Source organism: Pimephales promelas, chromosome 1, assembly GCF_988280905.1.
Source record: "Pimephales promelas chromosome 1, fPimPro1.hap1.1, whole genome shotgun sequence".
Lineage (NCBI taxonomy): Eukaryota > Metazoa > Chordata > Actinopteri > Cypriniformes > Leuciscidae > Pimephales > Pimephales promelas.
The window spans coordinates 21,347,319-21,362,256 of NC_142769.1; the positions used below are offsets into that span (position 1 = coordinate 21,347,319).

The window sequence follows — 14,938 nt, forward strand, 5'->3', positions numbered from 1 at the left end:
GAGGTCAATCCCTCGTGACATGCTTTCTGAATTCTCTTAAGTGTCTTTCACAAAGTTTAATTTAACTCTCCAAAGGACATTCATCTTTCCCAAAAATAGCTGCCAAACACGTTGATGACAATTCCAAGAGGAGCGCCTGAGTAAACCACCAGGCTCAATCTGACGGATTTCTCTTTTGGGAGGAAAACGTTACATAAATTTTCCCATAAATTGTGGTGGCTGCTTCCCCATGGGTCAGCTAGAGTGCCGCATGAGCTCTTCTCACAGATGACCAGTTGAAAACTTCTATTGCGAATAGAGGATGACCTTTCCTGATCTGACCATGTGAAGTTGCTTGTACGTGCTGGGAATACCACTTCCTACAAAACAATGTGGTTTTCCATGGTAGGACAAAAAGGGGGACTCTCACATGATACCTCAAGTCAAAACACAAACACATAAGACTGGTTAGGATGGCTTGATGAGGGTGAGTAAATTATGGGATAATTTTTATTTTTGGGTGAAATAACCCTTTAATGTTTAACTGTCTACAACAAACTGGTTCATGACTCAAAACTCAACAGAACCAAAAATGTTCATAATACGTACACTAAATTATCTTTAAAACCAAAGCAAAGGCTCAACAATGTACAAAATTATTAACATAACAATACATAACATGCTTATGGATTTCAGAGATGATCTGTCATGTCACCCAATCTATGTTGACATCTGCCTAATTTGACTGCTTCTGCCAAGTGACAGATTGAAGACACAGCCAACAAAATATATTAGTCTATTTACAGCTATGCACAATAATACGGTTAATTTCATTTTATAAATTGGATTTAGAACTATTGTTTCCTTGCTGTCCATGACAAAGCGGCCTGGAACCTAGGTTTAGGTCGAGGTGAGCCAACTCTGGTGTTTAACAATCTAGGTATTGTGTTGGTGCGGCACTGCTGTACTCTATCTTACATTCGCCTTTTCCTCATAGTAGAATCTTATCTGAAGAATTTATTTTTGGAAATCCCCCCCAAAATACCTATGAATTGACTTTGACGTATTTGATAATCATCTGTCTGAAACAATCATTTCTTGACTGAGTGACTCTGCAATTTATCATGCATTTAAATCAATGCACTACTTATTACGAATCGTCACAAAAGGTGTTTCAACAAGCATCTCACTGTAAAGGAAATGTACCTCTTGGAATGCTGATCTTAAAGTCCAAGTCTCTTCTTTCCAAGTGGTAAAGGGCCACCTCCTGCAGACGTGCTCTTTCGAGCTCTGAGAGGCTTTGGATGGCAACCGGCAGCAGCCTCACGCTCTGCCCCAGCATGGTGGCCCACGTATGGTCGCCCTGAGAAAGAGACAGGCAGGGAAAGAAAGAAAGCAGAAATGAAACATTGAAAGCATTATTTTCAGTCTCAGCCTCCCTTTTTTTTTTTGTCGGAGTTTGGTTGTGACCCAGCTCAAACACACCTGATTGTCATTTTAAAGGGAAGCTGATTCATGTGTTTTTGATCAGAGCTGGAATTCTGCAACAAGGCATATCTCCAGGATTTACCCTGCCGAAAGTGATATAGTGCAGTTAAAGTGCTTTGCACACTTCTTACAAACCATCCATTAAATATTGTACAGCAAAAGTTGGGGTTAGAGGGTGTAAAATCACTCCCTACAGTCTTCAAGAGACATTTTTAGATATTCACACTTTTAGATATTTCTCCCTAATAGGAACATGTCTAGATAAAAACAGTCTGCCCTAAAAGGTCCTGCATGGGATACTTAAAACACAAAAAGCCTAAAGGTCTAAGCACTTAAAACATGCTATATGCAAAACACGCTATTTGAGCTTCTTTGTTTAATTTGGGTTCAAGGATGGCTACTTTTAGACTTGGCAGCAGGACTGTATTGGGTAAACATACAATAGCTAGAGGACATTTTTTGACCTAATGTAATTCCTCTGACAGCTCACATCCTGTGAGTTGGCACATCTGATGTGATGACAACAATGAGAAGAACTGAAAGCTAAAACAATTACTGAAAGAAAATGTGCAGCTGATCAACCTTGATGCTACCAGAATAATGTAAGAATAAATAATGCTATGAAACACAAAGTCTTGTCCTGCTCTATAACTGAGAGATCAACATATCCAATTTTAGAGTACCAAATGTGTTAAGTAGCCTTAAATTGTTAGAATCAAATCTGTGCCTCCAAAACCAATTACGAATTGACTGAACCTCCACATGAGGCAATTTAGCTTGATTCTCTGGTTCTAAAGCCTCAATCATTGAATGATTAAATGAACGTGCAAATTGTCATCTCACTAATGTTTAATTGAAAGCAGGAGTGTCTGTAATCTGTTTTCTTGTGTCCACGTGGGAGGTCACTTTCCACTCAAGGAGGTCACGCAACATACCAACCGGTGTTGAGAAAAAGGACACAGGTTGTGCTGTTTGAGATCAGTGAAAACAGCATGTCATCCATCAAATATCCTGTTGATACCAGTATCTCGATTGCAAGTAACTGTAAACTGTTATTTGTGAGGCCATCTCTTTTTGATTTATTATTGTAAATTCGTATTCAAACAAAGGAGGTGTTAATGTTATATTAACTGTTAGCATCCCTTATACATATACAATCCTTTATAGGATCCGTGAGATATAAGTTGCAAACTGTACTTGTAAAACAACAGAAAAGCTAATGTTGTGTTGATTGGCTGAGCAATATGTTCATTAATGTCGTGTCATTTCAGAGTGGGAAGATGAGAGAGCCTTCAAATCAATATAAGGCACACTTTCCCCTTCCTCTGCTCTACCCTTCTCTTTTTCACATACACTGTCCCTTCTTTTAAAACAAAACAGAAAAGGCCATGAACGAAGGGAAGAGCAAAACACAAACACATGTACCATTACACCATTCTTCAAAGCCCACTGAAACCCAAACCACCATCAATCATCAGGAGCATTGTGCTCATTTACTGGACACAAACGCTTTTGTGAGAAACACTTGCCTTCAAGAAACCAAGCAGCCATAACAAACTCAACATACGTCCTATATGACGTACAAGGGATCTTGGTCAAAAAGTTTTTTTTTTATGTAGTCATGTTATGATTCAGGCTAAATTTACTGCATGCTTATAAGATAATTATAGTTCGTTCAAACATAGGCAAATTTGAGTATAAGACAAAACACACTCCACACCACTCCAGTTGTGATCAAGTGTTTATAGGATATAAACAGTGTGGGGTAAGTTACTCTAAAAAAGTAAATAATTACTAGCTATTAATTACATATTCAACATGTACTAATAATAAAAATAAAAATGACTAATTAAATTCTAAATCCCATATTAGCCTTGACCATTTCAACAAGGATAGCCATGAAACTGTTCTTTTAATTATTTTAAATAAATAATACAATGCTGCATAAATTATCCTTGAACTGACCAAAAGTTAGGGTTATAGTATTTAATGCAATTGCATCTGTTACGTCCCAGGCATAATGTGTTTTTTTCTTTGTTATTTCTCTGATTTATTGATGTTGTGACCTGTTATTATGTGCAGTTCGTTGTCTCTCTATTTTTCTCCCTCTCTCTCTGTACAGGGCTTGATTGGTGATTGATTAATCATTTTCTAAGTTACATTTAATTCCTCTTTAGTTAGAACCACTTTTGTGCCTATTGTTATTTTGGCCTAAAACCCTTCCTGAAGATTCACAATTCCTGTTTTTTATTTCTGTGTGAATATAATTTTTTTTTTTTAAACTATCTCATTCTGTGGTGCTTGTGTGTGAGCAGGTTCAGAAGGGATATTTCAATCCAATTGTTGTTGTTTTTTGTCATTGGCATTCCTAAACCTAGACAGGGAGGGTGTGACACATCGGAAGCAACTGTAATTAAATTACAGACAAATTAAGATCCCTTACTTTACGTGTTCAAGGGAAGAGTAATTAAATTGCTGCAATTAATTACTTAGTAATAAATTACACCCAACACTCACTGGATATAAAAGTGATTATAGGATATACTGTCAATATAGGATAGTAGTACCCTATATTTCTCGGTGTAAAAATTCAACTAAAAACAACACTGAACCACACAAGAGAACAGTGAGAGTACCATCACTTCCATTCTGAATAAAAAATAATTTATAGCTAAAGAGCTCTAAAAGGTTCAGCAGATGGTGGTCATAAAATGTATCCACTACAAAAATTCCAACCCTCAACAATCAAACCCTCCTAACCTTGAAACCGCTAAGAAGAGGAGACCATAGAGAGTTGAGAATGAGACAAAACCCTATGTGTGACGTGCCGTCGCTCCATGTTTTTTAGTTGTAGCTAGGACCTATTACTTAGGTCACTTTTTCAAAACTAGACACACAGTGAGCACAACAGCAGTCTATGTCTATGTGTGCTAACTTCTGGTTTATTTATCATTGCTTTGGTGCAAAATGCTCTCAAATTACACAATTTATTTTCTATTCTGGCCAATTTGAACATGCTTATATTCTCTTTTCAAAACTTAAGTTTAAAACATAATACACAACAATTTGCTACGTTTCTACATTAATACCATACTGAAATATATTACGAAAAGATTAGATGTAGCTAAATACATACACAGATGTTTTCAATGGCATTACCATCTATACAAAAGAGGAAAACTAGGGAATATATGTTTGTACTGTAATGTAAACTTAGACCACATATATAACATACACTGCAGTGAATTCTAAACAATTGAGAGAGTCATTCTTGTTTTGTAAAGATTTTTTTTTACAAAAGAAAATGTATAATGCTGCCTGTTCACTCTAAAAAGTGCTGGGTTGATTTAACCCAATTTTGGGTCAAATATGGACAAACCCAGCCATTGGGTTACATTTTTAAATTACGTTTTTAACCCAATGTTTGAGTTTGTCCATATTTGACCCAAAATTGGGTTAAAACAACCCAGCATTTTTAGTGTGTTGTTGGTGTTTTTTAGGCCATTGAGTGACAACGTATGTCTGTTGAGTGAAAACCTTTGTGTTATGGAAGAATGAGTTGATTTGAGACGCGTATGAAGTGTTTTGGTTGTTTTAGTGCCTTCTGAATTTGAAATTTACTGCTATGCCAAGCTGAAACAGTGTAAATAGTTTTGAATATCTATGTGTAAATCATATTCATGCATTCATATCTGAGACAACTAAACCATGTGCAGAGACATACCTGAGTGCATGACAAGACCCAGACAAAAACATCAGACCCCCAATAAATATTGTTGCAAGACCGCTCTTGAGTACTAGAACAATCAAGTAAACAGTTTTGAGAAACTGGTTCACTTCCCTCTGAAGAGTTTTTCATCGCCATCCAGAGCAAACAATAGCTTATTCCTTAAAAAGTCTTTCTCAGTCCATGCTCTTATTTTCTTTCAGAATTCTTGTCCAATTTCCACTTCATGTACTTCTTGAGCCCTGACCATATTTGTCTCCTGATCCTTGAAACCTGGCTCATGGTCCCTTATGAGAACTTCCACATAAATACTTGTATTTAAAAACATGCTGATGGTTCCCAGATGCCCCTTTTAAATAATTTCAAAGTGTTTGTATAACAGTTCAGGACCTTTCCTGGTGTTCCTATCAAAGCAACACAATCAGATTATTCTTGTGACGATGACTATATGCATATGTGTGATAAACTTCTATTGTTTATCCAGGTTCATTTACATCTGGTAAGCATTTAAATGAGTTGCTTGTTCGGGTGCACCGGTACGCATGTGAATGTGCATTATTGTGAGCGCATAATATATAAACCGCTTCAAGTGGTTAAGCATCCCGTCCATACAATGGAAAGTTATAGAGAACCTCTTTGCTCTTGAGCAACACACCAAACCCCAGACCGACCAATCTGTGCATTTAGGGAACAGAAAAAAAAGTGTCAGCCCTTCTGAATTATCCATTTAAGCTATACTGTGTCAAATAACAAAAAGGGAAACACAATATCTGTCCTCCTCACACACAGAGCATCCCTTTTGAATAACCTCTTAGATCCAAAACAATTAGAAAACCATAATGTTTCGAACTTAGGCTGACAGCATCTCTCCATTACACCGAAATTAAGTATGCATTATTCTCTACAGAGTTTCTCAGAGAGTCATCATTCTGTGTGTAATGTTGTCTGGTTGTCTAATCAGTGATTTTATTCATGTACCTGATCGGATAAAGTCAACAAAAGAAAACTGAATCCAAAGGAATTTGAGGTCTGTTTTATATTTTAAGGCTATTGAAACTGACATGAAAAAATGTTAAACACAATTCTACTGCAGAGGAGGTAAAGTCTCATAAACAGACACAATGCTATTGTAGTAGTGAGAGAGAGAGACTGCTGTATTTTTGCTAAGGTCCATCTCCTACACAAGAATATCAAAACTGTCAGTGACAAATAATGTAGTGTGAGCTCATTTAAACATCAGTAATTTTGAAATTTGATTTTTTTTTTTTTTTTTTGGGGGGGGGGAAACAATTCCTGATATTTTCTGCAAAAATTGTGATTTAATGACATTAAAAAATGCACCCAATAGTAATAAAACTTTCCTTGCACCCCTTTAAATATGCAAAATGTACACAAATTTTAACGCTTTTTATGTTGTTTTTACCAAATGTTGTCTTTTAGGATTACTTCATTTGACTTGAACAAAGCATATTTTCATAAAAAGCGAAAAATGTAATTAAAAAAATGGTAATGACACTGAAATCATGATTTTCGACATTAATAATAAATAAATAATATAATACAATGAATAATATAAAATTACACCAGACGTACACAAAATATAGACATTTTTAACTTCAAGGCACACTAAAAATAAAAAATATATAATTATAATTAATTCAGAAACAACTGAAACCATGCAAATCACATAAATTGCACTGTATTCTGAATGTTTAAATAACTTAATATTCAAAAACTGATTGTCACGTCCCCCTTAGATAGGCTACTGTACAGCAGACTGATCATCTTTAGTTAAAACAGTGTGAAGCAGCTGGTAGTTAATCACGTGAAATCCAGATTTAGCAGCACACGCGCAACAACAAACACAAAAAAATCTAAAAACACAAAAAACAATGTGGCAAAAAGTGGCGTAAACACTATGAGCAATGCTATTTCCCAAGCACATACTGTTTATCATTGCATTTACATTCAAACAATGTATTCAACACATTCATTTTAGTCCTGTAACCACAATTAGACAAAACTTTGCTCATTTAATATGTAAATTGACTTGCATACAGACTCACACACCAATCACTCTACCTGCAGTCTAGGAGACGTCTGACAGAAACACAAACTGTGAATATGAGCAGTTTCCTCGTACTCTTCAGACATGTACCGGTCCGACCTGAGCATGAAACAGACAGACAGAAGCAGAGAAGGATAAAGAGCGAGAGGGAGGTCTGTCCTCTCCATCTGCCATGTACTCTTGGAAATCAGAGTGCAGCCAAGAGCAAACTTCACGTAAACACTCGCACAGTGACGTAAGGCAGAGGGGGAGGAGCCTGAAACTGATACAGCAGAGCTTTGAACCAGTTCCCCTGTCAGACTGTCACTCAACATCAGCATCAAAAACACTGGAGTCTATCCTCCCTTCCCACCTCCCACTGCTGGGATTCTACTCCTTTTTCCTTCTACATGTGTTTATGAGTTCACTCGTGTTGAAATCCTGTTCTCACAGCAATGGGAATATTAAAAACAGCACGATAATGAAGAAACAGAGTGACCGAGACAGCAGGAGGGGAAAGGAAGAAAAATGAGAAATGAGGGCTTCAGGCAGAAGGTGGAGTGATGAACTCAAACACACTATACATTCACAAACTGGCTACCTCGTGATGAGCAAAGACAAATAAAGCTTGACCTTTCAACTATGTGCTGACCTCACAAATCTAAGTTTTATCTGTTACACAAATTCCACTTTTACGATATCCTTTCAGCCAAAGGCAAAGATACCTTAAGAGTTTTTGTGCTCAGTGTGTTGGGAAAAGTGTGGGAAACATTCAAAAGGTTGACACTACTTTGAAATTTGGGGTTGGTAAGATATATATATATATATATATGTGTGTGTGTGTGTGTGTGTGTGTGTGTGTGTGTGTGTGTGTGTGTGTGTGTGTGTGTGTGTGTGTGTGTGTGTGTGTGTGTGTGCGTTGGTGCGACCGGATTATGAGGACAAAACACATGGATACATACCGACTCTATGAGGACATACCGTAACTATGAGGACAGCACTAATGTCCTCATAAGTCGAGCAATGTAGAAAGGCTTATAAGGTAGCGATAAACCACCTCCCGCTTTTTCTCAATATGTCCTTATAAATCCGTTGTACCCGTTTTTCAGTGTGTATCAGTGTATGCTCAGAGTGTATAATCTCCCTCTATGTGAAATTCGATGGTACTGCAGTATCATACACATTTCATACACCCAGACCACGCCCAAGCGCGATTCATTGGTGGAACGCTGGAATCCTCGTCAGTGATTGGCTGCTTTTCACGTCCGTCAAAGTCAGCGCGCCGCGCCTGCGCATTTGATCTCTATCGCCTGTGTGTTGTGACGGTGTGATTAATCAGAAGAGAAGATTATTAATTAGCAGAATTCGAGCGAAGTTGACGAGCTATTGCGGGAGATTATCACGAGGAAGGTAAGTGTGTTTATTTATATTCTACCTTTATGGAGTTAAGTGTTATGAGTCAGTTTTAAATAACGTTAGTTACATTATTTTAAACATGGCCGCTAATATCAGTCCATAGGCATTTAAAAAGGGCGTCCCCAAACATCTTGCACATGCTATTCACTTTTTTTTGTTTTGTTTATTACAAACGAAATTCTCTTGTTGTTCATAGACTTATTTTGAAATAAATCAAATCTATGTTGTCATCACGATGACTGGTAAAGTTGAGTGGATGAATTTACAGTTTAATACAGTAAGATACAGAAATATATTAATAAGCAGAAACGAAAAATAATGTAAAAGTAGGCTATACTTTCGTTAATGTAACGTTACTGTCAATAGAATTATGTGACAAAACTATTTAACTTTAGTTGATTTATTTTAGGGCTGGATATTAGCAGATATTTTATGATTCCATTCAATTTTAATTCACATTCTTTCGATTCTATTTTTATTGATTATTTTAATGTTTAAATAGGTGTAATACCTGTAACATTTTCTAAAACTTTCTCTCTATAGTTAATTTTTCTAACGTAACGAGTTTGGCTTTATTTGATCTGAGGCACCACATTAAGGAGTGATAAAATGTTATTAAAATGGACTGAATTTGAAATCAGTGACTGTTTCTTATCAAAAGTAACAAGTCTTAAAAACCTATTTATGTGTGAAGTGACTTGACTTGAAATGTTGTATATATTGATATAGACTACAGTCTGACGATAATGAACTGTATATTATGAAGCTTATAGGCTACATACTAATTATGTTTTCTGGAATGTTTTCAGTCAACATGTTAAGAAAGAAGCGAATAAAACCTGAGCAGGATGCAAAAGAACACATATTGTCGGATAAAGACAAAGCCTTCATTGAGGGACGACAAATCAACACATTCAAAGGTAAATTGATTGTGCACCACAAGGCAATTTGACCATGTTCAGACTGCAGGCAAATTAAATCATAAAGTAGACAAGACATGCATTTGAAAGAATGAAAAGTACCCCTATTGCTGGCAGTCTGGACATGATCTTTCACATTCACACATTTAAGCTGCTCATTTTCGTAAAGGTTAAGAGATTAATCAATTTTTATAATTATTATTATTATTGTTACTTTTAAATAAATACTTAAAACTATGTATACAGTAGGGATGTCAATTTTCACAATTTTACAATTAATATCACAGTGAAAACCAATGCTTAATTTTTTTTTTAAATTTATTTCCTGCACCTCATATTACAGTACACATTTTTACAGGTTTTAACTCTTTAAAATGATAGGTTGTTTAACTGTGTAACATATAGGTGCTCTTGGGTTCATGTTTTATTTTTATTATTCATTTAATTTTATTGTTTATATTATTTTGCCCTTTTAGGGAGAGGTGTGTTTGCACTTGAGCACATTGAACCATCCACCTTTGTTGTTGAATACCGTGGGATTCTCTCTCAAAGTAAACATGTTAAAGATGTTTAAGGCAACTACTTGTTCAACTTCACATGGAATGAAACACGTTATTGGTAAGCTGGCTGTTTCTTTTTAGTTATGATTATGATGATTATTATTATTACAATATAGGGCTGCATGATTTGGGGAAAATTTTATATTGGAATTTTTGAGGTCAATATTGCAAATGCGATATAATAAACAAATAGTTTCATGAGTCGACTTGCTTGGTTCTAAAGCAAAATGCACACACAGATTAGTGATAATTCTGAAATGTGTATTTCTCAACTCAAACTAGCAACAACAACTAAATGATTGATAACATCTATAATGATCAATAAGCCATTGATTTCTGGAAAAAAATGAATTGTACTGTATTCTGGCGCGCGGTCTGTGCATGCACATGATACTGGCACACGTCTTTCTGTGAGTCACAGTCGGATGCGCGCTTTCTTTTGACTTGTCTCGCGTGAATGGTTTTAAGCAATCGCATGAGAGCATTATCATGTAACACTAGCCAAAGGATGACAAAAAATAACAGATGCTGGGTTAATTGCGTTAACAGCCCATTGTTTATTTTACATAAAATTGCAGCATTTTGATCGCATAAGCTTGACATAGTGATTACAATTTTGATATGGTTAATCATGCCGCACTATTACAATAGCAGATTTGCTAGGGTTCTCATAACATTAGGAACATATTAGTTAGAGATAATCAATAACATGTGGAGATGCACCGATTGGTCGGCTGGTGATCGGAATCGACCAATTTCCACGTGATCGGCCGTGATCGGCGACCGGCCAGTCAGTCTGACATATGCCGATTTTATTTATATTAAATATATCATTTTTTTCTAGTTGTTTATTGGATGTGAAAAGGAAATGGTTCTTCCATAACACTGCACTTCAGATGTGTGTTAATTTTCCACACCAGGAGAACTTGATATAGTTCTGTTTTATAGCAATTATCTTTTCAAAAATGTTCTATGCAAAATGTTCAATTAAAGAGAAGATAGAAAATAAATATTTGTGTGTAATGTGAAGTGATTTGAAAAAATGAAATCAGAATCGGCTAAAATCGGCAGGTCAAACTCAAGGAAAAATCGGAAATTGGGATTGGCCTAGAAAATTGTAATCGGTTCATCTCTAATAACATGGTTATTGTTCATCTGGGGTATTATTATTTTTTACCTTATGTGGATCATCTGACCTATTAAATTCTTAGGAAGTCAAGTTAACTTTCACAATGTGTATTTGAGTATAGGTTAAATAGGCCAGCCAAGGATAGCCTAACCCAAATGTTCAACTAGAACCTTATATTCTTACTGCACTATTTTTTATCACCACATAGATGCAACAAAAGAGGACACTTCGCTTGGTCCACTTCGGTTGGTGAATGATGACAAAAATCCAAATTGCAAAGTCAAGACAATCATTGTTGATGGAAGGCCACACCTGTGTCTGTTTAGTATAAGACATATCTTTCCAGATGAAGAGGTCACATACAACTATGGGGATTCCTCTTGGCCTTGGCGTTTAAGGGTGAGTCTCTCAAAGACTTTATCACTGAAAGTCAACCATGTTCTGTATTTCATGAATTTTAGTTTTTTATATGATGCAGATTATTAAAAAAAAAAAGTCTGCATTTCTGCTTTATTTTCATAACTCGTGTGTTGGGGGATGGGCATGACACTGACCTGAAATGTAAGGACAGTTCTCCACTACGAGGACAGTCATGTCAGGGTTAGGGTTTGAGGAAAAGCTGTTGCTTTGGGTATGTGTCAGCTGCTGCTTTATTGTGGATAAGCTGTAGAACCAATATGCACTGGAAAGGAAATGATATGTTGATGTTTATAATGTTATCTGACTTTATAGACAAGATCTGTGTGTCAGCCTTCTCCTCCTCACATGTTTTATATGTCTGCTTTGTGCACGACGAAGCCATGAAAGGGCCACTAGATATTAAGACTTTGGTTGATTCTAGAATTAGTTGCGGTGACCAATTAGCAAACATCCTTGCCTCAGTGTTGTACCTGTCTTTCTCATAATTACAGGAATTGTGTGACGAGACATCAGTGGCTGTGACTGAATGCAGTGTGAATCCTTCCTCATCAGTGAAACAGAAAGTAAGTGAACGGATGTTCCTTCATTGTTTTCTTCTCTTTGACACAGGCAATGTTAAAGGGTTAGTTCACCTAAAAATGAAAATTCTGTCAGTATTTACTCACCCTCATGTTGTTCCAAACCTATATGTGTTTATTTGTTCTGCTGAACACAAAGGAAGATATTTGTATATGTATTTTTTCCTACTATGGTAGTCAATGGGGAATGAGATCTGTTTGATTAAAACATTCTTCCAAATATCTTCCTTTGTGTTCAGCAGAACAAATAAACACATAGAGGTTTGGAACAACCTGAGGGTGAGTAAATACTGACTGAAATTTCATTTTTGGGTGAACTAACCCTTTAAGTGTAGGATGGTTGGGCATCATACTCGACTGGTTGACGTGGACTGTCGTCTTAAAGACGCTGTTGTGACGTCTCAAATTCGAGTAAAATGTACCTTGCTCAGTTCATACATTTTCATAACTCGTGTGTTGGGGGATGGGCATGACACTGACCTGAAATGTAAGGACAGTTCTCCACTACGAGGACCGTCATGTTAGGGTTAGGGTTTGAGGAAAAGCTGTTGCTTTGGGTATGTGTCAGCTGCTGCTTTATTGTGGATAAGATGTAGAACCAATATGCACTGGAAAGGAAATGATATGTTGATGTTTATAATGTTATCTGACTTTATAGACAAGATCTGTGTGTCAGCCTTCTCCTCCTCACATGTTTTATATGTCTGCTTTGTGCACGACGGAGCCATGAAAGGGCCACTAGATATTAAGACTTTGGTTGATTCTAGAATTAGTTGCGGTGACCAATTAGCAAACATCCTTGCCTCAGTGTTGTACCTGTCTTTCTCATAATTACAGGAATTGTGTGACGAGACATCAGTGGCTGTGACTGTGTAGGAGTGAGGGGTAGGGGGAAGGGGTAAGGGGTGGGGGATAGGGGTAGGGGTGAGGGTAAGGGGTGGGGGTGGGGTGTAGGAGTGAGGGGTGAGGGGAAGGGCTGAGGGGTAGGGGGAAGGGGAAAGGGTAAGACGGATAATTGGGATTCAGCCTAAGACTTTGGTTGATTCTAGAATTAGTTGCAGTGACCAATTAGCAAACATCCTTGCCTCAGTGTTGTACCTGTCTTTCTCATAATTACAGGAATTGTGTGACGAGACATCAGTGGCTGTGACTGAATGCAGTGTGAATCCTTCCTCATCAGTGAAACAGAAAGTAAGTGAACGGATGTTCCTTCATTGTTTTCTTCTCATTGACACAGGCAATGTTAAGTGTAGGATGGTTGGGCATCATACTCGACTGGTTGACGTGGACTGTCGTCTTAAAGACGCTGTTGTGACGTCTCAAATTCGAGTAAAATGTACCTTGCTCGGTTCATACATTTTCATAACTCGTGTGTTGGGGGATGGGCATGACACTGACCTGAAATGTAAGGACAGTTCTCCACTACGAGGACCGTCATGTTAGGGTTAGGGTTTGAGGAAAAGCTGTTGCTTTGGGTATGTGTCAGCTGCTGCTTTATTGTGGATAAGCTGTAGACCCAATATGCACTGGAAAGGAAATGATATGTTGATGTTTATAATGTTATCTGACTTTATAGACAAGATCTGTGTGTCAGCCTTCTCCTCCTCACATGTTTTATATGTCTGCTTTGTGCACGACGAAGCCATGAAAGGGCCACTAGATATTAAGACTTTGGTTGATTCTAGAATTAGTTGCGGTGACCAATTAGCAAACATCCTTGCCTCAGTGTTGTACCTGTCTTTCTCATAATTACAGGAATTGTGTGACGAGACATCAGTGGCTGTGACTGAATGCAGTGTGAATCCTTCCTCATCAGTGAAACAGAAAGTAAGTGAACGGATGTTCCTTCATTGTTTTCTTCTCTTTGACACAGGCAATGTTAAAGGGTTAGTTCACACAAAAATGAAATTTCAGTCTGTATTTACTCACCCTCATGTTGTTCCAAACCTCTATGTGTTTATTTGTTCTGCTGAACACAAAGGAAGATATTTGTATATGTATTTTTTCCTACTATGGTAGTCAATGGGGAATGAGATCTGTTTGATTAAAACATTCTTCCAAATATCTTTCTTTGTGTTCAGCAGAACAAATAAACACATAGAGGTTTGGAACAACATGAGGGTGAGTAAATACTGACTGAAATTTCATTTTTGGGTGAACTAACCCTTTAAGTGTAGGATGGTTGGGCATCATACTCGACTGGTTGACGTGGACTGTCGTCTTAAAGACGCTGTTGTGATGTCTCAAATTCGAGTAAAATGTACCTTGCTCAGTTCATACATTTTCATAACTCGTGTGTTGGGGGATGGGCATGACACTGACCTGAAATGTAAGGACAGTTCTCCACTATGAGGACCGTCATGTCAGGGTTAGGGTTTGAGGAAAAGCTGTTGCTTTGGGTATGTGTCAGCTGCTGCTTTATTGTGGATAAGCTGTAGACCCAATATGCACTGGAAAGGAAATGGTATGTTGATGTTTATAATGTAATGTGTATTGGATTTATTTGACTTTATAGACAAGATCTGCATGTATCAGCCTTCTCCTCACATGTTTTATATGTCTGCTTTGTGCACGACGGAGCCATGAAAGGGCCACTAGATATTAAGGCTGAATCCCAATTCTCTGTCTTACCCCTTCCCCTTCGTCTTACCCCTAGGCCTTGTCCCTCGAAATC

General features: G+C 37.2%; 1 protein-coding gene and 1 long non-coding RNA gene across 7 annotated transcripts in view; one reads left to right on the forward strand and one right to left on the reverse strand.

Annotated features, from left to right (window-relative positions):
• Nucleotides 1–14,938, reverse strand: part of arhgap36 (Rho GTPase activating protein 36) — a 63,445-nt gene that overhangs the window by 18,657 nt on the left and 29,850 nt on the right. For 2 of the 5 annotated variants that reach the window (XM_089128766.1, XM_089128765.1), the window contains exons 1-2: nt 7,277–7,468; nt 1,186–1,342 (exon numbers count right to left, since the gene is read on the reverse strand). In XM_089128766.1, the coding sequence (XP_088984892.1) occupies nt 1,186–1,342; nt 7,277–7,429 (310 nt within the window). In that variant the 5' untranslated portion in view covers nt 7,430–7,468. Of the gene's footprint in view, nt 1–1,185; nt 1,343–1,464; nt 1,484–7,276; nt 7,469–14,938 lie in introns of those variants that run through there. The other 3 variants (XM_089128767.1, XM_039668808.2, XM_089128772.1) reach the window with 2 other exon arrangements.
• LOC148998418 (uncharacterized) lies at nt 8,094–12,250 on the forward strand. 2 transcript variants are annotated; one of them, XR_016155179.1, is made up of 5 exons: nt 8,094–8,651; nt 9,467–9,577; nt 10,054–10,195; nt 11,475–11,665; nt 12,178–12,250. It is a non-coding gene; the product is annotated as an uncharacterized LOC148998418 (long non-coding RNA). The 2 variants fall into 2 exon arrangements; XR_016155177.1 differs by having other exon boundaries at nt 8,095–9,577.